Here is a 26396-nt window from a genome sequence, read left to right as displayed (position 1 = left end):
GTCTTGCAGTCATGTATGTTCCATTTCAAAAGGCATTTGAATTTAAAAAGGCGCTTCACAAGCGCTTTAAGGGATTTTTGTATTCATTAACAGTGCAAATCCTTATTATACCCTGGACAAACAACAGTAGCAAAACAAAAACGGGGCTGCTCCGCTAAGGCCAGCTTCAATTTGATATGCAGGCCTGAGAGGATTTTCAGGAAAAGTAAATAGATTTAAAATTTAAAAATTGGCAAATAATATAAGATAATAGCCGAGGGAGCTGGAGATCCTGCTACATAATTCCAATAAATTACAGATTTTATTTTTATTATTTTTTATTTCTCGGTAAATATATTTTGAGCATGACAATATGTTTGTTAAATAAATAAATAAATATGTGTTGCGTATGCGTAAAATAATAAAAATTAAAATCTTAATCAATGAAACATTGTACGCAAATCGTGTGCGAAAAAAACAATATCATTAAAATGGTGTCTATAGCTAAGCATATTTATCTATATCTATGCAAATTTGCATTTAAACTATGTGAATAAATTGAATGTGTTTATGTATATTAATGCCACGAACATTACAAACACACAAAAAACTATTGAACAAAACAAATAAGCCGAGCCGCAAGCTATGCAAATTGCAATAGCAAATTTCACAATACGAAACATAAATAATTAAAACGCATAACAATTGACTTTTGTTTAAGTATTAACCGAAAATAAATAATAAAATTAACTGCACACTCGCACACAGACACACACACACACACACACTCGTACACGCACACGCACACTAACAGTAATTGAACCAACACCATATAAACCAAAAATAAATTATGATTAATTGAGGGAAAATGTTCCAAAAATTTGGGCAAACATGGTCGAAAATTTTTTAACTTTCCATTTGGGGAAGAGAAAAAATTTTCAAGAATTTTAAACCTACATAAATTGGAAAATTATTCTTAAAACCTAGCAAACAAAACTTATCGTAGTCACTATTCATACTTTTCTGATTCATTTGTGTTTGTTAAATTAATTTATTTACTTTAATTTTATGCCTATTCATATTAGCATTTGTGTTTCTATTCATATTCATATTCATATTCATATTCATATTCATATTCATATTCATATTCATAATCATAATCATATTCATATTTATAATCATAATCATAATCATAATCATATTCATAGTCATATTCATATTCATATTCATATTCATATTCATACTCATATTCATATTCATATTCATATTCATATTCATATTCATATTCATATTCATATTCATATTCATATTCATATTCATATTCATATTCATATTCATATTCATATTCATATTCATATTCATATTCATACACATATTTCACATGAATACTTATTGATGCGCATATGAATACCCACACTCACACTTATATTCTTAGTTATATTCGATATTCATATTCGATATTCATAATTTCATATATTTCGTATATATTATATTTATAAATTATATTTATATTCATAACCCTTAGTCACTAATTCATTACATACTCATATTCGTTACAAATTGTTCGTTTGTTTTGTTGTTCATAGAACTTACTTTTGATATATCATAGATATATGGTTCCTAAAATTACCGCAACACCTTCAGCTGCTGCTCAGTGCCCAGTGCTCACCGCCCCCGGGTGTCACGCCCCCTGGGCCTCGGCCCAAGCTTGTGCTGGTCTTATGTGTGCGCAGCATCCGAAGCGGACTGGCACCTGCCAACAAAACAAACCCTAAACAGAGCTCGAGGCGGGGGGAAATCGTGACGGGCGCAAGCACTGGCAGAGTCAACATTTGAATAAAGATGTCGCCGGTAAGTCAAACATATGCAGTTAGCTGCCACGCCCACATGCAATATAAAAAATTGATCGATTGATTGATTGAGATTGATTAACTTAAAGCCGCGACAGGGCGAACTTACCTTCGCCAGCTGCCTTTGGCTTGAGCCTAAACAACTAGAGGCGAACTCACGCGGAGTCCAACTTAACTGCACGAACTTACCTTCGTGCCTAGACGGTGCTACAGAGACGTATATATATATGTATATGTATAGATATCGATATAGATATACATATAGAGTGAGATATAGACGTATAGATATAGATGTATGTACAGACACTAACACTCGCTAGACTCGGTTGCCTAGTCGAGCATAGTGGCGGGGCAAAGTTTGTGCTGGTTGGTGGGGGGTTACGGGCTTACGACTACCAAAATAAATACACTTAGAACTAGTTAAATGGAACTGGTTCCACTGGCTCACTGGCTCACTGATGATACGGCTGGCAGAACTGATAGACCAGACGCTGCGAACGCTCCGTCTTCTTCATGATGCCCTTCTTGTAGTACTGGCGTATGGAGCGCGAGAGCTTGTCGTAGTTCATGGCCGGCCGATTCTTGCGCCGGCCCCACAGCTTGGCCACGCGCACCGAGTCCTCGATCTTGAAGATGCCCTTGCTGCGGTCGATCCAGCGTATGGCCGTGCCGTTTACCTGCGGCGCCGCGAGCAGCTCCTTGAGGAACTGCCACAGGTGAATGTGCGAGCTGCCGCCGTTGCGTGCGCCGCCCGAGCGCTTGGCCGCCGTCGATGTGGGTGTGCCAGTGCCAGTGCCAGTGGCTGTGGCTGTGGCTAGCGGCAGAGCGGACTCCATGTCCTCATCATCTGTGAATGGAGAGGATCGACTCAGCTAGATTTATATCGCTGCAAGCTTTCTATGGCAACTCACCTTCGCTTTCGTCCTGCTCCACATTGGGCGGCTGATAGCCCCATAGCATATCGTTGCCGGCTGGCGCTGTGGCCTCCATTTCGTTGCCCAGCTGATCTGCATAGGCCATCTTCCATATCTCCAGCTGTGCGTGCAGCGTGCTGCCACTCTAGAAGGCCGAACGAAAGAGAGAAAGAAAGCGTACCACTTGGATGAATATCGATGGGGCCCAGCGTACATCTCACATAAATCTCAATCTCAATCTCAGTCTCTCTCTCTCCTTCTCTCTCCCTCTCGCTCTGTTTATATCTCTCCCACCAAAGCTGGCCAATCTAGACGGCGCATATCAATTCAAATTCTAACTGCTAACTGCTCGCATAAATTGTGCGCTGTCTGCAGTTGCAGCAACAACAACTACGTAGCAAGTGGCCAAGCAACAACAACAACAACAACAACAGCTACAACAACCGCTGCGACTTACTTTCACCTTGCAATGTCGTTGCTGGTCGTTGGCTCAATTCAATTGCCGTTGCCGTTGCCGTTGCCGTTGCCGTTGCCGTTGCCGTTGCCGTTGCCGTCGCGACGTCGCGTCGTCTCCACTGTCATCTGAGCTGTGGCTGTACCTATCGCTGACACTGAGCACAGTGGAGCAAATAAGGATAAGCAAGCACAGATTTGCAAAGTGGCAAAGTGTATATACTACAATACCTACTATACCTATAGTAAATTCAATGCATTTTTTGTTATTCCGGAAATAACTTGATCAATTACTTTAGCATATGTACATATTTCTATAATCAAATTTTAACTTTAAAAAATATTTTTAAAAAATATGAATAATAAATACTGTTGAATATAATAAAAGAAAAAATCTAGAGATGGTTTCAGTACGGCTGCATGAGTTATCATATAGATATATATTTATATTTAAATATATGGTAAAATTTTGCAACTCTGCAAGAATCTCTATATGATTTACTGGCGCATAACAAATGACAATTAAATTATTTGCAATATTAATTATACAGATTTTTATATTTAAATATACACCTAACCTAAATAAAGTTGAAAAAAAAATAAATAAAATTACCATTGATTTTTTATTATTGTGATTTTCCACATTTTCAATATAGTCTTTGTCTCTTTAGACTCTTTATTAAGACTAAAGACTCAGACTAAAGAGTCTAATCAATACTTCAGGTTGGCCTATCTAAATGTTTCTTTTTAAATTTTTTTCTATAGAATTCTCTTTCAGCCCGAGCAGATGGTTTTTATACAGCCCACATCATATCACATATACCATATTTATGCAAACAAAAGAAAATCCCTCTACAAAGCTCTGCCTCTCTCTTTCTCCGCACAAAATTCGATACCCCACATTTAGTCGGATTCGCCCCACTGTGCACTGGGACAGAGTCCGAGACGGTGGCTCGTAATCAAGCGAGTGCTTTTGCAGTTTCACCAAACAACCTTCACACATTCTTTCACCTTTACAGCCATGACCACGGTTACTAATTTCGAATGCTCTGCTCCTCTCTCTCTCTCTTCGTGTCTCTTTTCACTCCCACTCTTCCACTCTCGCTCTCTCTCTCTCACTCGGTGCGCGTCGCGTTCGTTGCTTCAGTCTTTTGTTTTCATTTGGCTGCACTCAAAACAAACTTTGATGCGTCGCAATCATTTGATATGGCAAATGTAATCATTGAGATATTTTTGGCAATGTGCTGAGCTGGTGAGCTGGTGAGCTGATGAGCTGATGGGCACTCGACGGCGGGGCTCGACTCTGCTGGCTAGGGCAGCGCATTTGGAGTAGTTTTTGGATGCCGCTAGCCACATTATTATTAGTTTTATTTTATTTTTATTTATTTATTTTTATTTTTATATTTTTTTTGCCTTTTGCCTAATTGTTGGCAACAGGTTTGCTTTCCGATTTGGTCGAGCCTGGGCCATGACGTCAACGCCAAGTTACGAAACTTGTTTTGTTTTTTTTCTTTCATGCTTTTTGTCTTTCATATCAAGTGTTTCTCTCCTGCTCTCTCCCTCTCGCTCGCTCTTACACACTCTATGTTTTCTCAGCCCAAAAGCCAAGTTCGTACGCGAAATTCAATTCAATCGCATTGATTGGTATTTTGTTTGGCTTCGTTTTGCTTTCTGAGTTTTGCCTATCTCTCTCTCGCTCTCTCTCTCTCTCTCTCTCTCTCTCTCTCTCTCTCTCTCTCTCTCTTTTGGCATTTGCATTGTCTGCTCTTCTTGTATTATGCTTATTAGCTACCCTCGATTTTGTAATACTTGGTCGTTGGGTAAGTCGCAGTGACAGTGAATCGAGAGTGGGGCGTGCTGCTTACCTCGGGCAATCGTCGCTGGAATTCCTCCTCGCTGAGTAATGCCAGAGCAGCACCGTCTTCGCTGAACTGCAGCTCCAAGTTGTCAACCGGGGGCAGCTTGAACTGTGCCAAGGTGGATCGTAGCCATGCGTGTACCTGGGCAGCTGTCCAGGCATTCGGATCTGCGAGGCCAAAAGCAAACAAAGCAAGATTAATCACAATCTCCCCCTCTCTCTCTCCATTCTGCCCCTCTCTACATACCCTGCGATATCTGCAGCTTTGCACAAATGGCGTCCGCCTCGCGCTTGGCATGCTCCAGCGCCAGAGAAATGACCGGCTCAAAGTCACCTCGCACCTCAGCTAGCCCGCCAATGAAGGACTCCAGCGCCAGGGGCTTCAGATTGTGCTTGCGCTGGAATGTCGTGTCCTCGAGGCACTCGCGCAGCGCCTGATGGTTCGGCTTGATGTCCAGCAGCTGCTGCTGCAGCGTATTCAAATCTATATAGTTCTCCAACTCGGCATCCAGTGGCTCAGCCTTGATGCTGCTGCTGCTGCTGCTGCTGCTGCTGCTGCTGCTGCTGGTGTCGCTGCGTGGCGAGGGCGTCTCGCAGTTGGACTCGGGGGGCGAGGGTGGCAAAATGTGCAGCTCCTGCTTGATGCTGCTCGCATCCAGCGAGGGGCACGGGCTGCTCAGGCAGTCGTACTTGAACGAGGCGAACTCCGACTGCTGCGGGCTCGACTGCGGCGAGGGGTAGGCGCTGTGCGGATAGGCGGGTGGTGGTATCAGCTGGTGGCCTGAGCTGCCGCTGGAGCTAACACTGGAGCAGGGGTTGGCTGGAGCATACGATGTACTCACTGGCTGCTCCTGTATCTCCCAGGCGCTTTCGATTTTGATCTGCGGCGCGTTGTACTGATAGACTGTGGTGGGTATGCCCGCGTCCTCCGGCAGCAGCGACAGATCGAAGTTGTCCGCATAGGCGTAGGCCGCATAGGAGTCCGTCGGGAACTGTTCTGCGGCTAGCTTGAACTGGGTGCTGCAGCTGTGCGGCATCTGCGAAGGGCAAAGAAGAGGCGAGCACGAGCTCGGTTAGTTTTGGGGCGACAGATTCCAGACTCCGAATGGCCCGCTAATTGGGCCTTCATCAAAAATGATATACTGCTCAAAGTGAGCCACTGTCTAATTAGCACATTTACAGCCGCGCTCTAAAGTTGCTTTTAATTTGCTTATGTGTTGCCTTTCTAATTTATAAACTGGCTGGCTCAAGAAACACCTACCAGGCCCAAAAATGCGGTTAAGTGTGTTTTATTTTCGATTTGTTTGCTTTGTTTGTGTTAACCTTAAGTTTCCAAAGCGTTTCGCGGCGCTCTTCCGACAACAGCAAGATCTGTACTAAGCTCAAAATCGCATCGATTTTCACATTTATCAATTCAAAGCCGTCGGCGACCTCATGGACTGTGACTCCAGCTCAACGCCAGCTGTGACGTCACAAGTGCAAAAAATTATTCAAAGAAAAAAAACCCAAAGCCCAACAACAGCTCTCAGCCTGAAGAGGGCTGGCTGACTGCCGACTAAGAACCAGGGAGAGCAAGCACGCGGGTGCGGAGAAGCTCGCTGTACAGGCATTTGAACCTAAACTAATAACAACAATGAGAATCATGTGCTTTTTTTATTTTTCGCCTCACTTGTATGAGCAGCAAACAATGACGCGAGATCCAAATCAAACTATTTCTCAGCTGTGCGCCCCCTGGCATCGCCTAGTCTCGTCTAGCATTGTAAATTGTTTTTGTAGATTTTCAGATCGAACAATGTATATTCCCTTCTTAGAGTTTGCACTTTAATTACTTTCGCTCGTAAGGGAAAATACTTTTTGGGCCCGCTGATAAGGATCAGGGGGGTAAATATTGTTAAGTAAATTTTGGGAAATCTCCTTGTTGGGATGTACAGGGTGACTGTTAGCAAAACTTGTTATGCTGAGCATCTCAAATTGTAATATTTATTATAATTGATCACAATCATGGTGTATTTTCAACAAAGAAAAATCCTTAGACCTATTTAGACAAGCTTGATATGCAGAGATTATTCAAATAGTAACATATAATTTAGCCTCTGCTATAACGAAATACAGGGTATTGCCTTAGGCATTATTTTCTGCTTACCGTATTTCGATGTAAATGGTGTTTGCTTACTCATAAGCAACGTAGAGCTAGCATACAGGATGTTTATACGTAGCCGATTGTCAACGGATTTCTAACGAAATCACTTTAGACTAAACACTCGAACAAGTTAGTGTCGTAACACTATAGCAAATAGTCTCATACCTGTGCATATGTTCAATACAGGGTGTCTACTACTAAGCAGGGGATACATATCTCTTAGATAGACAAGCTTATTCCCATATGGCATCTTTAGCCATTCCATATAGAGTGTATATACTCCTACGATACTCAAGAAACACACTCGATACCCACTTGAGCTACAAGTAAAGTACATATACAGGGTGTCTATGCGCCCACCTATGTTGTATTTAGATCACGGTCAATTTAAAGCTAATAAAGCTTCAGTTAGGCATAGACTCTATAACAAGTCAATTCCCATGCATCTAGATCAAAGCTAACTGCATCTACTCTATCATTACATCTACATGTACAATTCAATTCCTGCTTCTGATGCCAGTGTCAAGTAAACTGGAGTACAGGGTGTCTCTCAGGCATGCACATTGCTGTATCTCAAGGCATTCTCTAGAGCATTCCAGCTAGTTACACATACCTCACATACTCTATATATGTATGTGTATATATAATCTCGATTTCTACCTGTTTTAATTGCTGTACTGCAATAAATATAAATTGTTCGTTTGCTTTGCAGCTGCGTTTACTGCGGCTCTTAATTTAGTTTATTTTTTCCTTTTATTTCTTATTTTTCATTCTTTATTTTTTTTATTTTTCAACATCTACGATTTTTGCCTCTGAGTGAATGCTGAATGTTGGTAAACTGGTTTTTCATTAAGCTCACAGCAGTGGCCCGTGCTCCAGGCGGGTGGCACAGGGGCGAATTCAGACATGAGTGTACGAGTGTATGTGTGTGTGTGTGTGCTGTGCGCTTATTATTAATTTAACAACTCATTCTGGATTTTCCGATTTGCAGTTTCAACTCAGAGCCAAAGAGATCGACACGCTGAGGGTGTTTGTGTTTGTGTTTGTGCTTGGGTTTGGGTTTGTTAGACAGCTGCCAGGGGGCGGCGGCGGCATGCGGCGGGGGGGCGTGACTAGTTCTAGCCATGCAATGGCAATACGATATTGACGTCGCCGTTTCTGCTATTTATTTATTTCTCTCCGCTTGCCAGCCAGTCACGATGTTAATACAATTTTTATGTTTTAATTGCTGGCGCACCGGGCGTATGAGTGATTTTTAATGTTTCGCTTTTCACTGCTTGCTGTTAATTGTTAGCGCTAAAAACTTGGCTCAAACACTCTGTACTTGGGCTGTTGGGTAGTTTTCCACCGCCCAGGCCCCGCCGACCTTTGGTGTAGGCCTAGCAAGGGTGCTTCACCCGGCATTCCGCGGCTGCACAAACTGGACTACGAGCCACCGAGTGATTCAACAGGCTACCAGCTGCTCGCGGCCTCCAGCCGCAAGTGACTCAATAAAAAACCCATTAAATCTGTTAACAGTGCTAAACACACTGCATTTCGACAGCGGCGCAACGGGGGTGGGGGCGGGGGCGGGCCAATCGCTGCTATTTATAGACCATAGCCGCTTCGCATAGCCTGCTGCCAACATTTTTTTTTTTTTTTGTTCGTCTCCTGCTTTATGGCCCTCGGCAATACTTTTTTTTTCTTTTCCATTGAACTGATGTCATAAATTATATAAAATTAGACACATTTCAAAAGTCCTTAATTGGTTATTAGAGAAATGTGGCAGCAGCACTGCGAAATCAACTTCAATCAATTAAACGCAATAAATTTACTGTTCTGATAAATGGCGCAAGAATTTATTGCAAAATTGTTGATGATGAGACGACATTGGCTAAACTCAAATGAGATATAAATACAAAATATAATAGGTTAGAGACTACAGCTCTAAAGATGCAAGATATACGTATACGTACTAGAGACTGTCTAGATGTAGATGGCCTTACATGGGATGTAATGCTGTCTTGTTGGATATAGAGAAGTGGAGAATCAAATGAAATGCAGAGCGCAAATATCCTGAACTTCTGATCTCAGCTGCTTTCAGTTCTTCTCACACATCTTGACCTTAATCGCGTTCTTACGATATTCAAGTGTATGTATGAATATATGGGTGTTTTATATATACCAACTTTTATTCATTGTGTTGACTATGCGCTAGAAAATCAACAAGCGTGAGGCGAAAAATTCATTTTTATCCATTTCTCTGTCTGATTTAGGCAAATGATATACTTGCCGTTATAAATACCAGCTTGAATTATTTTTATAATTTTTTGTTTTTCGTATATTCCTCAAGAGAACCTTTTTACTAAATTTAGTAACTTCAAATTTTCTTTACTTTTAGCTAAGCTTTCCGAATCAAAGCAAAAATGTTGATTCTAAACTGTTTTAGGAAATTATAAAGTGTAAAGAACCGTGATATGAATCAAGGAAATTAAATTATATATATGAGCTCGCAAATCCCTGAGATGTTAAGTAAGAAACAAACAGCTAGACTAAATGAAGTACTTGAAGTCAACACGTCCAGTGGAAGAAAACTACGTTGAGCTATGGACACATGGACGCATCTTCAACATAGCAAAGCATGATAAGTATGTAATATATAGATAAAATATATAAAGCGCCTTTTAATCTTGTTGTGCTGCTTGACTAGAGATTTGTCTGTATATATATAATTTTTGTAAGACAATTTCATTATATGAATTTATCAAATAATGCACTAAAATAGCATCTGTGAGAACTTAAACAGGCTAATTCGCACTCACTAAGCATAGTCAAAAACTCTCTGAGCTGAACTCAATTGTCTAGAGCTGCCTCCATTCGTCACCTCCTTCCAATTGATTAGCTATATATGCCCGTTTCATTTGCATTTTGTAGAGAGTATGAGTTTCATTTGAAATAAATGTATCGATTTATTTCAGTTTCGTCCATTATCCATTAGCAGGCGTAACAATGCCCACATCCTCCAGAGAGAGAGAGACACAGGGAGCGGGGCTGAGCGAGAGGGTGAGAGATTGTCTTGGATAGCAGCAGCAATTAGATCATTTGGGTTATTCCGCTTCACATTTCCTGCTGGCAACGTACTGCGCCAACAGACTTTGTACAATTTTTTAATTAAATCTATCTGTGCAATGGCAGCCGTAGCAGCCGTAACAACAATGTGAACAAGCTCGGAACAGAACCCTGCGACGGAGTTTCCAATAGCCTACAAATACGAAATTTTATTACAATGTCTGCGGCGAACAAAAGGCTTTTTTGTGCCGCATTTAGCCAATTGCTCGGAACCATATTTCATTGGCAGCTCTGACATGAGACAGGGCTGTCAATAAAGCCATCGGCTCAGATTTAAATATGGAGAGGTGCATGCGTGTGTGTGTGTGTTTGTGTGTGTGTATTATATCGTATATCACCCACAATAAACGTCACAAATTGGTAATTTGAAAAATAACATGATATGCTTGTTCTTGTTCCTGTTCTACAGTCGAGCGACAGAGATAGTGAGAGATACAAGGCAATAGGGAGTGCGAGTGAGAGAGCGATACACAAAGCGCCGACAAATTCTAAACAGCCAGCGGCTTGGGTGTCAAAGTTGGCACAACAATGGGCCAAAACAAAACAAAACAACAAAACAATTAAGCGATTTTCAGCTGGCTATGCACGACTGCCCAATACCCGACCACAGCAATGAAATCAACTTGAATGGAGACACAGAAGAGAATTGAAATTTGATAATCACTTATACTGAATCTTTATCAATATAGTCAAATATGGTCACCCTAAACTAATATTCAAAGATGAACCTAGAGAAATAAAACTTTGCCTAACTTCTCTATCGATTATACAGGGACTATGAATGCTACATGGAGAGCCAACTCTACTCTCTCTGGTTTCCGAGCGTGTATCCAATATCAAAATAGAAACAGTACAAAGCACAAACATTTTGACTACCCTAAACTAATATTTAAAGATGACCCTATAGAAACAAAACTTGGCCTAACTTCTCTATCGATTATACAGGGACTATAAATACTTCATGGACCGCAAACTCTACTCTCTCTGGTTCGCACATCCAACCAATATGCCCTGTTATATTTTTCCGAGCGTGCATCCAATATCAAAATAGAAACAGCACAAAGCACAAAACATTTTGACCACAACAGCAATTGAGCCGCGTGTGCGAATCGAACTGACAAAATGGCAATCAGGTAGTTATTTCTGTTAACGCCCAGTGCGGGTATTTTTAGAAAAGACCACAAATTTTTTAATAGATCCATATAAATGACAGGTCTATTTTTATAGCCCTCCACAAAGGTGCCACATCAAGATAACACACACACACACAAACTACAAAAATATAGAAAAATACCATCTGTAGACCAATTGTCAGTTGTAATTAAGTTCTGATGCGATAGTTCAATCGATTTTAAGATTGAAAAGAAACAAGCAAGGCTTGTGCATATTTAATGGGATAAGTTGAGATTTCAAGGGGATTTCCTGTTCAAGTGGAAATCCATTTAATATAGTCAATTATTGTCTTTTTTGATGGGATATAGATAAAGATCTTTTAGTGAACTGAGAGGTATTTATGGCATGGATTATGAATAAATATTTGTCGATGATGACTTTGATATTGTATGCCATGCAGTATATTTATATATGGAGCTATTAACTTGTTCAAAGTAGGAGAAGTCATGACGGTCTCTACTATCAAGGGTCAACAGCTACAATCGAAACGCATTCATCCTGTCCATCTATCTATCCGCCTGTCTATCCAGCCTTCCAGCAACCATAAATCTGAAATATTTAGTCTCATCAAGTTTATAAAAAGTGTAAATAATGTTATTTCAATATCTCATGCGATTTGCTTAATATCGGTGAATGTTTATGATCTTATATTATACTACCCTGTCAAAATATTCTATTTATATAAATAGAGATTTATCCCTGCATTTCCTTCATACAAACATTTTAGCAAACATTTTTAATTTTTAAAAACTACGCATTGAATTATTAGACCTGCGCATATTTCGATATCACAGCCAAGCACTACAAATATCATAAACATTGTTCGACTAGAAGCGAAGTTATTAAAGAACTTATTTGCCATGTTGGATAGCTGTTGATTTATAAAGTGCGTAGTAAGCGACGCATGTGCGTATGTATGCATGTATACCTGATAGAGCCTAGAATAACTCCACATAATTATTAGGGTATATCTCAGTCTGGGCATATCACAGTTTAGTCATGCCTATTGTCCCATTGTTGAGGTAAAAATTCTTAGAACATCTTCATAAATTTACCACTCCTATTGGCTAAAATTGTTGCTAAAAGCCCAGCTCTTCATAAGTTGAAAATTATGACGAACTGAAAACGGTTTAAGGCACTTCAAAGTAAGTTTATTATATCTTGAATGCATATGACTTCATATGCTGTGGACACTGAGGAAGAGAATAAAGACAGACGGCAACGGCAATAATTCAAAACAATCACTTAGAGATAAGTCCACTTATGAAGGCACATGAATACGCTTTGCGTATATCAAAGGCCAAACATATTTTTATAAGACTTTTACGGGCTGACGCTGAAATATTTATCTCAAAGTGTTTGCTTTAAATCTTCTGCAGTTAAATGCTTCAGTTCAGCTGATTAAAATCTTAAAGCAGACCAGCAAAAATCTGACAAAAACAAAATGAAATCATAACTGACTCATGTTAAAATACACACACACACACACACACACAGATATGTGTGAGCAATAGCAAAACAATATGAGAATGTAAATATTGAAGAAGTGAGCGTAGGCCACAAATTCAGAGCATCGCACGAGCTGCCAAAGCAGAAAATTTCAAATTTCGTAGATTACATTTTCGGCCAGCTTCAGAATATTTTAGTAAATGTCTATGTATATATTATATATGGGTATAGTTATGGATGCCCAAGAAATTAGCAACAATCACAATATTGAGCAATAATAATAGCAAAATATGCTGAGAAACGAGTTTGAACAATTTGTCTGAATCTCTTTGACGTAAAGCAACAAAAAAAAATAAAAAATAAAATAAAAATAAAAAATAAATACAATCAAATAGCTAAAATTCATTAGAACAATTCCGAGCCAAGAATGTGGCAAAGGTGCACAAGTGTGTGTGTGTACGCGAGTGTGAGTGTGTGTGTGCGTGTGCTAGCCTAATAATCAAATCAAGTTTGGCTGAACGACAAAAGCTTTAATAAAGCGACGATCAGATAACAACTTTTTGGCCCAAAGAACCCGCCAAAAGCCAAGAACTGCGAATAGACAACTGAGCCAACTTTTATAGCCAGCTTGTGCTCTTACGTTTGTATGTTTGCGTGTGAGTGTATGTGTGTGCGTGTGTATGTATATTTCATTAGCTACTCTTTAAATTCAAATACCCTATAGCCATTGCATGTGGCCTATATATGCTGACAGCTCAACTCAAAATGTTACAGAAATATTATAATATTATATGGTTATCTATAATAAATAATTCGTAATCGAGCAGTGCAAATCGATCATATCTAGTTGATAGAGATCGATATAGATCGAAGACTTATTCAGTTATATAGATAAAAAGCAGATCAAGTTCCCAATTCTACCTTATCCATATCAGCCTTCCTAGGCACTTTAACCTGCATGAGCATAGGTTTGGTATCAAGCATTAAACATCCAATAATATTTATCTATTTCTTTAACTATAAATTATTTTATATTTCAAAAATCTAGCAAAATTCATACGTACATTCTACAAATAAAAACTGAAATTTAACATGTATTTTTAGTTTATACTTTTACATATTAATATCCCATTTAAATTTCTTCAAAAATCTATATATATCGATATGCATAAAATGTTGATTAAGCATAAGCCAAAGTCTGTAAAACCAAGTCTTGTTGATTTCATACGCAGATTCTTGTCTTTTGCTCTATATGCTACTATACTACTACTATACTACTGTATGTATGAATACTTCTTGATTTAGCCCTCAGATCCGAATTGAGAACAAAATATCAAGGGATTGTCTCAAAAGTCAACTGAGGATATCTGCTCGTCGATCACTTGATGTGTGTTTCATTCTTATTTATTATTGCATAAGTTAATAACAAATGAAATGAACAACGCCTAAGGCAAGCGCATGATCTACATAAATAAATTAAGCGCGGCTTTACACAGGGCGCGCCCAGGCCGAGCACAAAGAAACCATTTTGCCAGCCTTGGGGCGACTACCTGTGTGTGTGTGTGAGTGAGACAAAAGGTTACCCCCCCACAAGTGCCGCCCAGGTAAAGCAAAGTGAAGGGTAGCCAGTTGCAATTGCAGCAGCAGCAGCAGCAACAGCAGCAGCAGCGACAGCCTTGAGAGCTACTTAGCTGCCATGACCAAGTTGATGTTGAATTATGGCCAAGTGTTATTTAAATTAATTTCTATTTTGTATAACTTGAACTAAATAGAACAAACTATGCAAATGCATGGCAGCACACGGTGCTCAGGTGTTCAAATCGACTAACTCACCAACTCACCAACTGACTAACTGGCTGACTGACTGACTGACTGACAGAGTCGCGACAATTGTCTGTGTAATCTATTCTAATCGCATTATGGCTATGGCTCGAGTGGAAGCCAACAAGGGGCTAGAGCATAAGTGCACAAAATCCACATGGATACACGCTCAGATACACAGCTAGAGCTATAGATACAACTACAGCTAGAGATACAGATACACAACGTTCTCGTTGATGCCGGTGTGCGTGGGCTAAGCTGTCACAGCGACAAGACTTATTTCTGCTTATTTTACATCGCTCGTTAATTATTTTTCTTCATTGTATTTTTTATTTGTTATAAGATTGTTTATTTTTTTTTTTAGTTGCGAATAGATCGCAGTTCGTGACGGCGCAGTTTTGTCTTTATGTTCGTTTGCATTGCATTTAATTGTCGACATTTCATGCCACAATAAATTGCAAGGTGAAATATTTCTGACACCGCACTAAAACAGATCTAAGCCAACTTTTATAGATATGTATATATATGTATATATATATATATTGCAGTACAGTTCGCAGTCTGTCTCTTCTCTTGCTGTCTGTTTATGCAAATGCCAAATGCAAAATCCTGCAGAACTGTAGCAATCCGGCGAATATGTCAATTGTTCCGGGTTATTGCTAAAGGTTGCACGCTTTTTCTACTCATTTTCAGCTGCGCTTTTCCAATTAGAATGCCAGCACGGAAATTTGAGCTTTTACCAACTGGATTTGTCTAGCCGCAGCTGCCGCAGCTTACAAGGCAACCAGACGGAGTGCCAGCAGCTGATAAGGAATGTGAAACGGAATGGCGTTCGAAAGCAGAGTCTCTCAATAGATTCTCTGATTAGCTGCTATTTGGCATATTTATGAAAGGTCTCTACACTCTAAAGAACATTTTAAATCTTATGAGAGACTATCTCTATGAATATCAGACTGTGACTGTGATTCGAACTCTGACTATGACTCTATGACTTTGGCTTGGATTGCCAAATTAAAGTTTTTGGGCTAGATGCTATCGCAAGCCATTAACCTTCATCAATTATGAATATTCAAGCTGAAATGTATCGATAAGCATATCTATCTTAGTTTCCAGGTCTTTCACAAAGATGTTGTCCTAATCAGAAAGATTTGACTTAAAACTAAGAAAACTATTCTCTTCAGTATTCAGTATATTTTCCATAATTAATATTTGCTTAAGGGACGATAAATGAAATTGATTAGTTAACTTCATTTCAATTTGATGAGGTTTTCTATATAAAAAAAAAAACTCAACAAACAGAACTTTACTGTAGGCCTGACTCAGTTTGCCTCAGACTCACATTCCGTAGCTCAAATAAGCTTATAGTTTAGTTAAATCATGCAACTAAATTTGCTCATAAATTAGCCATAAATGATATGCCATAGCCATAGAGCCAGGCCCCAGTATAACTCACATCTTGACTCAACTATGAGGCACATTAGGAAAATGAAGTAAAATGAGGCACTATTCAATTTTGACTCGAAGCAGGCCTTAAGCATTCCCAGAGCTGTTTGGACAGCTCACATAGCACAGCACGCCTAACCAGAGAGCATTGTAACCACACACCCACACCCACACTCACACACCCATAAGCTAAAGTGCCCAGTCCAATGTCTAGGCACTGAACTCTGTCAGACTCTTGGCCCGATGTCTTGGCCCGTTGGTGGCTGATGGGCTGATGGGCTGATGGCCGATGTCTTCTGCTTCGGCTACTCATTATGCAATGCACGCACTCACAATTATTCTGTGGAAAGACATTGCGCCAGCTCAGCCAATTCAGTTGACTCAGGCAACTCATTTTAATTTGTATAAGAGCCAGGCGACATTTACGCGACTCGAGAATGCTTGCATCGCAAATCGAGCGACAGCCGCAATCAATGCACTCGCAGAAACTATCAACTACATAGAGCTGATCGAAAACAAAAAACCAAAAAAAAAAAATAAAAATAAAATAAAATAAAATAAATAATTAATTGAAATTATACAAATGATTGTACCTCTTTGTTCTTAATACACTTTAAAGAAGTTTTATATATAGCGAGCCTCGACTAGGGAACTTAAAAGAATCTTGATATATTAAATAAACATAAACATAAATGTTTTTTTATAAAATATGTATTCAAACAAAAAATAAGCGAGTCAACAAAATATATGAAAAAATGATTAGCAAAGAATTGAAGAAATGCAAGTGTTCTTTAATTAAAATATATATTTTCCACAAATTAATAAAACTCAACTACTATACAAAATTTAAAAAAAAATCCAATGACTCAGACTAAAATATAATACTGAAATAAAATATTTCATTACATGTTTAATCAGAAGAAGCTGAAGTTAAATTAAATTTAAGAAAGCCTAAAAAAAAAAAATAAAAATACAAAAAAAATAAAAAAAATTCAGAAATAAAAAAAAAATTATAGTAAATGAAATTACTAATCAATTTAAGTAAACAATACACACCCAACAGCATATTGGACATATTTAGTATGCTTGGTGCGGCCGCAATTGCACACACATTTTTCGCTCAGTGTAGAGGCAACAATTTCGCATGGTGGTTAACAATTGCAATGGTGTTGTCGCTGGCAGCCACACCCCAAAATATGCCAAATGCCAAGCCAAAAGCTGATTACGTTGTGTAATGAGTTTGATTGATTTTCAAGTATTATTAGAAGAGGTACGAGAGCGCGACCGCAACAGAAATGGCCAAAAGGGACAGCTCTTGGCGGTCAACGAGAAGTCGAGCTGGTCGTCAAGGAGCTGTAGAAAATGTGCCTCGATGCGATTCTGCAGTTGTGAAAAGTTTTACAAGTGCGCGGCAAATATTTATGTCATGTCAGCTTTTCTTGCTTTTCCATTTCTTTTTCCCATTTTTCCATTTCTATTTTTTTTTTTTTTCCTGCCTGCACTGCGAAAGCGCTTGCATTTTTAATTGTTGCAGTATTTATTTTATTATGTCCATAAATATAATGAGGCATGTGGACGCCGAGTGTCGCGCAGCTTCTGTGTCAGTAAAACGCGCGAGAGGCCAGCAGCAACAACAACAGCAACAACAACAACGAGTTGGCCAAGCAGCAGACACATTTCCATCAAATCAATCAAAAATGGTAAATACAAGTTTTTTTTTTCCTATATACACACATTTATATATATATATGTATAGCTTATATAGAGCTTAAGTAGGTCCAACAAAACTAACTGCTGCGTCTCTTGATGTGCGTATGTCTGTCAAATGCTGCTGCTGCTTCTGCTGCTGTTGCTGTTGCTGTTGCATTGGAATGCACTTTCCGAGTGAAATGCCAGCTTGACATTGTTGCAGCTAGTTGGTGTTGCTGTTGTTGTTGCTGCTGCTACTGCCATGCCATAGTTGACAATCATTTAGAATCACTTCTTGCAAAATGAAAGCATCTTTTGAAAGTTGCTGCCAGCGTTTGATGCCTCCTGCTAGCTACTGTAGCTGCTTCTGCTGTTGCTGCTGTTGTTGTAATTAAAACGAAATGCCATAAGACAAATGGAAAATGTAACTGGCAAGTGTAGCAGCAGCAGCAGCAGCAACAACAACTGCAACAACAGCTATATGATAGACAATGCAAGCCATTGCAGACTCTCACCTAGTGACACTCATTTGTGCCTGCTGTCAGGGCCACAAACACAGCTACATACCTTAGTACACAAATGCGTGTTTGTGTGTGTGTGTGTGTGTGTGTGTCTGCTACTTTTGCTAATTAAAAGTCAGATGATGGCTGAAATTTCGATCTGTGTGTTTGTGAATCTGGGGGGGCAACAGGCAAAGGCCTAACGCTAATAGCAACTGCCAAAAATATTATCAGCCTCTATGCTTTGGGGCAATTGCGCAAATTATTTTAACACACAAACAAGCACAAATACACACACACACATACATACTCAGACACACACTTGTCTATTTTCAGTGTTGATAAGCGCAAGTGCATAGGTTATCAGTTGAGCAGCTCGCCCACTCGCACTAAAAAACACACGCTCCAGCAGCGCATAGATACTTTTGTATCTGTAGCGAGAGCACTTGCAGGCCATTTAATAGATACTTTTGCATGTGCAGCTAGACAATTTGCAAAGTTCATCTAATAGATACTTTTATATATATAGCTGCAGCTCTAAATGGACTATTTATATATACTTTTGTATCTATCACTAATAGATACTTTTGTATCCTATCTGGTAGATACTTTTGTATCTGTAGCTGCTCTATGAAGACTAACTTATAGATACTTACGTATCTATAGCTCTGCAGCTCTCTATGGTGACTGTCTATTCGATTATTTAGCCTCTGCAGCTAAAGACCTATATAGATAATTTCTTAGCTGCAGCTGGATTTCAATATATCTTTAGCTACAACTCTCTTTAGTCTGCCTGTCATCTGTCTATATAGACAGGTCTCAGATACCATTCGTATAGACAGTTTTTTAAGCACTCACCTCGCTGGCATTTGTCTGGTATAACATTTTCTCATACTCCATATTTGCAGCTTTGTTTTATCTGTTATTTGTGTAATGTCAATTAGAACTGTGAGAAACAACTTGTTGATTTGAATCTCTTTTGTTTTTGCAATTTATTTTCTTGTTTTTCTTTCTTTTTTCTCTGCTTTGTATCTGTGCGAAAGTCTTGCACTGTCTCGCTCTAGCACGCCACGGCTAAGCGCTCTCTGTCTCTATTTCTTTCACTGTTTTGATTTTACTTGTTTTTTTTTTTTTTCGTTTCTTTTTTGTATTTTCAAATGTTGATGAAATAGTTTTGTTGTATTTCTTTAAGCTTGGCTTGCTGCATATTTAATTAATTTCTTTTTTGTTTTTGATTATTTATTTATTTAATTTATTTTATTGGTTTTTTTATGATTTTTTCGCTTTGCTTTTGAGGCGAGTTTATTGTGTTTCACAGCATTTTATTGTTAAAATTTCCACTTGCAAACTTGTTGCTCTCTTTCACGCACACACACACATGCTTTCGCGCGGTCGCTCTTTCGCTCTCGCTTGCTCTTTCTCTCCCTCTGTCTTTCACTCAACTTTGCACTTGCTTTCTCTCTCTTTTATTATGCTGTCGTCCGCTGTGAACCGTTCACAATGTCTTCACGCTCATTTCTGTGCGCCAGCTTTGCGCCGATCGTGCTGCTTACCTCATGCGCCGTTAGCTTTTGAGCCGCTAACCGGTTTCGAAAGCTTTTGTGCTATGCGAGCTTTGGCTTTGTTGTCAGCCACATGCAAAAAGCTTTCCATGGCAAATCGATCGGCAAATCTCTTACGCTTTTGCAATTGATTCGAAATAATCACCAAGACTTAAACAACAACAACAACAACAACAACAGCAATGGCAATGCTTTATGACTGCACACGCCCAATACACTGAGAGAAGGCGTACATATGAAATATTAGGTTAAATTGTAGAAGAGTTACTTTTACATTGAGTTAGGCTGTGCCATTTTTATTGAATATACATATATTGTAGTGCATTTCGGTTTAGTTTATAGACTTTTTTAAATATATGTATACATTTAAATTTAAATATATGTATATTTTGTAATTTATACACATTTTTTTTATTTATTTAAGCCATTTTTTCCATTTTAGTTTATGTTTAAGTCATATCTGTTAATCTCAAGGAAAACAAAATATAATAAATATATAAGATAAATTTTGCAATATGGTTTATAAAATAATCTATGATATAAAATTAATTTTTGAATTAATTTCTGTGCATCAGCTATTTATTAAATTAGTTTTATAATCAAGCAAAGACTTTAATAAAATTAAAAATTAGGTATTGTCCGTTCCTAATATGTTAGCAATTCCTAATGATTTCAACAGATGGTATCCATTAAACTGTAGAAAAGCTTTACATTATTAACTTTTGCTTCTTCTACTTCTTAGAACAATTTGCGTTCTTTTCAACATGACTGTGCTCTCAAATGCTATTCTATGAAGACAGTTTTCATCAGAAACTACTCACAAATTATGCACGCTCACTCCCTCTGATTGCTTATGCTATATTGAAATAGACAACTTTGGCATGATTTCGCCGAGTGTATGAGCATGTGAGCTGCCAGTCATGCAGGCATTCGCCTCGCTTTCAGTTTGCGGCGACTCGCCGCGGGGTGCAGCCTGGCCGCAAGACTCTGTCAACGAGGCAGTGGAAACTCCTGTCGCTGGCTGCATGTGTGTGAGTGTATGTAGCTATGTGTGTGAATGTGCATGTATGTGCACGCATGTTGTTGTTATTTTGTGGAACATTATCGTTTCCGCTTCCGCTGCATAAGACTCAATGCACAACGGCAACTCGCTTTAGCGGAAACAGCAAAACACAATTTCGAAAATCTCTTGACATTTATATTTCATTGCACAATGACAATTCTGCAAAATTTTGACAAGTCATAAAAAGCACATGACAACGATGCAGCGATGATAGCTACAATAGCAGGCACAACTCCTGCGCCAACTTCTACTCCTCCTGCTCCTGCTCCTGCTCCTGCTGCTGCTGCTGCTACGGCAGCTCCAAGTTCAGCTGCAACTTTCCCAGCAGGACATCGACATCGAAATGGAATTACGCGCTGCCCAAATTCTCGATCTCATTAAATTTTTAAACTGTTTTTTCCATTGTTTCTCTTCTCAGCTTCAATGCTGCCAACTAAATACTTGCGCAGCCTTAGCAATGCTTGCACCAGCAGCAGCAGCAGCACGGCCAGCAGACATAGCACATCCAGGGAATGGTAGCTACAGAAACTGAATTTGTGAAAAAAAACAAAAAAGAAAAATAGGAATATTTAATTGAAATTTGTATAGCAAAAACTTTTTAGAAATATATGTAATATTAGCTATGTGTATCTATCTGTACTATATATGTAGCATATATACATATATAACTATTCTATATCTATATAATATCTATATATCTATTCTATATATACAATGTATAAGTGAAAGTTCTTTCAATATGAAACAAAATCTACTGACTACAGAATCAAATACATTGCATAGGTATTAATTGCATTCCGGATATATAATACATATAGGCATTTCTGACTGATTTTAGATAAGATAAACAGTATCTTCCTTTTTAAAATTTTAGATTTAATACTGTATACCATTCATCAGACATTAATATTGATATTTATATGGAATCTTTTCATTTTTTTCCATAACCATCTATCCATGCTCTCCTGACCTATCTATCTATATCCATATTTAACTGCCCAAAAATAGAACTCACATCCTAAGCAATTAAGGAACTAACTACAGCTAAAACATGCTCTCTATGATATTTCATCTACAGGAAATGGATGTTCGATTCTAAATTTAGGCAGAGATTCAACAAAGGAAGCCCTTGGCAAGTGTACCTCATATGCCTGCCCGGATGCTGTAGATGCTTGGCGCCCTTGTGCCGTATCACATACTCCGTCCAGTAGACGGCCTGCCGCAGGGGCGTGGCCAGCTGGTCATGGATCAAAGCGCGCCGCCGTCTAAAATGTAAGTGGAGGCTGTTTGAACAAGGAAATGCGCTTGGATGGGATTCACATGGCAGCTGTAATACCTGACGGCGCGCCGATAGCCATCATTATGCAGAACATCGTAGATGGCACAGTAGAGAGCCTCCTCGTCCAGGTGGGCCAGCTGCAGCTGCCTGGCATAGCCGTGGCGCTGGGCCTGAGCGGCATTCGCGTCGTGGTCGCAGAAAACGGGCAGCACAAGCAGCGGCACGCCGTGAAAGACGGCCTCGTGCTGGCTGAGCAGGCCGCCGTGTGTGATGAATAGACGGAGTCGCCGATGGCCGAGGATGTCCTGCTGGGGCAGCCAGGGGCGGACGAGCACGTTGGCCGGCAGCTGGGGCAGCTGTTCGCTGGCATTGCCCGCCCACGTCCACAGCACGTGCTGCTGCGGCAGGCGCGCAAAGACCGCGACAAACAGCTCGCACAGCCGCGCCGGCAGCCGTGCCGAACGGACCGAGGAGCCCATCGAGAGGTAAATAACGCCGTCGGGCGCCGCCTCCATAAACCCGGACAGCTCAACGTCCAGCTGGCTAAGATTGACAGCGGCGCGGCGGCAGTGCAGGCAGGCCACCTCCGCCACATTGGGCAAGTGGGCGCTCGGGTAGCGCACGCTCGGGTGTGAATTCTGCAAAATGAACGAAACGTCACGGCCCAGCACATAGGGATGCGGCACATCCTCGCCGAGATGATGGCGCAGCAGGCGATGCACACGTTGCATGCAGAGCTGAAAGGCAGGCAGCAATGGCTTAGTCCAAGCCACACACTCAGTAGGGAGAGTAGGGATGGCAGAGAGAGAGAGAGGGAGAACTGGACAGTCTCTGGCCACTAAGCATCATTTAATCAGGCTGATGCATGATAAATCAGGAGCCAATCATGGTCAGGTGATTCCGAGCAACGCTCGTTGCCACTTGACGTGCGAACTACACAGAGAGAAAACAAGTGGTAGCTAGCCAAAATAAAATCTAATTTATTTGATATCGAGAAACAATGTTGGAGAAAATATAAATATATATTTATATTTATATTTTCATGTAAAAATAAATACATATCGAAACAAAAAAAAAAAATTAAAAATAAATATTTTACATAAAAAAATTGAGTTTCCATGCATAATTAGAAATTATTTTGTAGGTAAACATATATTTAAAAATTTTAAATATAAAATTTTGAACCAAAAATATTTATTAATAAAAATTTTTTTTTTATGTATATAAACTCTTCAAATTATAGCTGAAGAATATTGATAAATAAATAATTTTTTCAATGTATATAAAATATTAAAATTATAGCCAGAAAAAATTGATAAATAAAAATGTATAAACTGTTGCCAAACAAAAAAAAATTTTTTTTAATCTGTAAAATATCTTATATTTATCTGTATCTGAACCTGGGTCCATTCAACCGATTCCGGGAATTGTGAAATATGTGTTTTAAAATCAAAAAATAAAATTGATATGTGACTATAAATAATATTAGGTACTACTCGTATATCACATTGAATCTGTTATATGAAATGAAATTGAAAGGAATAACAAAATTTTTGGCTGTGCACGCATGCAGCATACGAAATTGGTCTTAAATCAAGGCAAGGATTAATGCGTTTGCTAGACGGCGTGCATGCCACTGGGGCATAGTTGAAAAGACAAGCAAAGGCATGAAAGATAGAGAGAGAGAGAAGCCAAAGGGACAGAGACAGGGCCAGGGAGAGATAGAGGGAGAGGGAACTGTAGGCCAATCGGCTGTCTGTAGACATGAACAGTCTGAATTGAACTTAACTGGATACTCACCCAGTGCAGCAAATCGGCAATAACATGAGTTAAACAATTTGCCACACGCTGCAAGAAGTCCATGGGCAGTGTCCAAGTGCCAAAGACGTGAGGCGTGACAGCATACGCAACCGGATTGCCGGCCAACGAGACGCTTCCGGTGTAGAAGGCCACCGTATTGATGTAGATGAATGCCGTTACATTCAACCGATGCACAATGCCCAGCGCGCACTCCGGATATGCCCCGTCCACAATCGCCAACTGGTATTGGGCGTGTCCAGGCCACGTTCCATTCCCCAGCAGACGCTGTGTGGCAGGATCGTTGAGCAAACTGTTGCACGCCTGCCGACCATTGAGTAATAAACGTCAGCCGCAAGCTTATCATACCCTCTGTGCCCGTCTACCCAAGTGGGTAGAGTGAGTGGGTGCGAGTGCAGGTCCATTAGAGGCTAAGCATGTCGAAAATCTACTTTGAAGTCGCTATGAGATATCTCAGAATGAATATGTATCATCTTTCTGGTAATCCTCTATGTATCTAGTTATCGAACTATTCGACAAGCTAAAACGTACATAGCTCTCTAAGTTGATCTTGTGGATGGCTTTACCCAGATATAAGTTCTTGCGTAGCTCAGGGATAGAAAAACTTGTTTGTTCTTAAAGCCCAATCAAACTCAAACACTTGAAACTTTGTTTTCATAAACATAACTCAAGAACTATAAGGGCGATAGTCGTAAAACTTGGTATGCACATGCTACTATAGCGTATACAAACAAATAAAAAATCTTTTTTTGGGATACATCCTCTCAAGATTGTAAAATAGCTGTTTGGCCTGCAATAGCTCTTCTTCTAAATCTACCAAAAGAAACGTTACAGCTGCAAGGCGATGGTATCTGCTGGTCTATCATTCCCGCTCACTTGTTTATCCTTCTGCTATGGCTGTGTGCATGTGCGAGCCTCTGTGTACATGTGTGTGTGTGTGCGTGTCTTTGCAGTAACTCCACTTTGATGTGGCGCCACGGCAGTTACCTCAATTGGATAACGCATCGCATCGGCCATTGAGAGTGGGGCGTGGCCCGTGTAGCGTGCGCCCACCAAATCCCAGTCCGTATAGTTGGCTATGTATTGAACGAGTCGCTGCGGCGCCACCTCCTCCAGTCCATCCACATGGAAATCCGCTTGAAAGCCATTCACAAACGTAATCCGATGGCCACTGCAGGGATTAGCAATACTACACTATGCTACACAACTCAGCACAACAGATCCGAAACGAACGGAGCACAGAACACTGCCCCAATGGCAATGGCAGCGTAAGGAGAGACTCACCGCTTGACAAGCGCTCGTCCCAATGCCCAGAAGGGTATTTTGTGCGATTTCGTGCCGCCCATGGTAATCATCAGAATGTTTGAGCCGCTGCCGGCGTGGCAAAGCGTCAATCCGGCCAACAGCCAACACCACAGCCAGGACATGCGGCAGGACACTCGCCAGGACATGTTCAATGCTCAATGCGCACGCAACAACTGCCCAGTGCCCAATGCCCAATGCCCAATGCCCAATGAGCCGATGCCAGGCGTTATTTTTCAAATAAATAAAAATGTTAATTTTAAATTTCCATCCCCATCCTCTCAGTCCTGCCCCGCCCCTTGTCGCGTGTTGCCTGAATGAAAATTACAGTTATTCGCCGTACGTGTTTAATTATTTTTAAATCACACGCAAAGCGGATGGCCAGGCCAGAGCATGCCAGAGCCCAGCCCAGGGATTATTTTGGTAGCCCAGTCACGTCCCAATTGCCAGCTATTTTAACGGACTCTATCCTCACCCCAGTGCATCCAAGAAACTGCCCACTTAAAGTGCTATTTCCGTGGCGGCCCGCTTAATTAAACCTACCCCAGTCCCAGTCCCAGTCCCAACTCCGGCCCATCGAAACTCCACACTGATTTGACAAAAAATTATAAATAATCAGTGGAAAAAACTAAAAATAATTCCAGACAGACTGGTGTTGCATTACACTAATCTGTGCCATGAAATAATTATAATAATGAGGCCTGAAAAGTGGAAGGAAACGAAACTAAACAAAACAAATGTAAATATTTCCCACGACAAGCTCTAAATTAATAAGGTAGGCGGGCATACAAGACTAGCCCGAGTAGTTTGAGTACAGGGAGCCATTACATCAAATGAGAAAGAGAGAGAGAGACAGAGAGAGAGAGAGAGAGAGAGAGAGAGAGAGAGTGTGTGAGAGACATGAGTAAGAAAATATTAGACAAGGAAAAATTGAGTTAAGAGAGTGGGAAAGACGAAAGGGACGAAAAAAATGAAGGCAACTATAGAGAGAGAGA

At 40.0% G+C, this 26396-nt stretch overlaps 2 protein-coding genes across 4 annotated transcripts; both read right to left on the bottom strand.

Moving 5' to 3' along the window:
* Positions 1–299: 299 nt before the first annotated feature.
* On the bottom strand, positions 300–19921 carry Ets98B (DNA-binding protein Ets98B). 3 transcript variants are annotated; one of them, XM_018097968.3, is made up of 6 exons: positions 19236–19921; positions 5302–6091; positions 5062–5222; positions 2741–2888; positions 1224–2676; positions 300–962 (listed from the first exon to the last, which is right to left on the bottom strand). In XM_018097968.3, exons 1-5 carry the CDS (start codon positions 19275–19277, stop codon positions 2282–2284), a joined length of 1536 nt encoding a protein of 511 aa, XP_017953457.1. In that variant the 5' UTR covers positions 19278–19921; the 3' UTR covers positions 300–962; positions 1224–2281. The 3 variants fall into 3 exon arrangements, with proteins under 3 accessions (XP_017953457.1, XP_089116495.1, XP_089116502.1); XM_089260369.1 differs by lacking the exon at positions 19236–19921 and adding an exon at positions 6724–6908; XM_089260376.1 differs by lacking the exon at positions 19236–19921 and adding an exon at positions 6316–6572.
* A 1373-nt stretch (positions 19922–21294) lies between these two features.
* On the bottom strand, positions 21295–25591 carry LOC108649200 (UDP-glucosyltransferase 2). Its single transcript, XM_018098224.2, has 6 exons — positions 25384–25591; positions 25087–25270; positions 24082–24402; positions 22339–23018; positions 22145–22267; positions 21295–21530 (listed from the first exon to the last, which is right to left on the bottom strand). The coding sequence occupies exons 1-6, from the start codon at positions 25548–25550 to the stop codon at positions 21380–21382; spliced, it is 1626 nt and encodes a 541-aa protein (XP_017953713.1). The 5' UTR covers positions 25551–25591; the 3' UTR covers positions 21295–21379.
* Between the last annotated feature and the right edge of the window lie 805 nt (positions 25592–26396).

This window comes from Drosophila navojoa, chromosome 2 (genome assembly GCF_054131105.1).
Source record: "Drosophila navojoa isolate 15081-1374.11 chromosome 2, UAZ_NAV_1.0, whole genome shotgun sequence".
Classification (NCBI taxonomy): Eukaryota; Metazoa; Arthropoda; class Insecta; order Diptera; family Drosophilidae; genus Drosophila; species Drosophila navojoa.
Note: the sequence above shows the minus strand (reverse complement) of the source record. Positions and strands in the feature narration are given on the sequence as shown.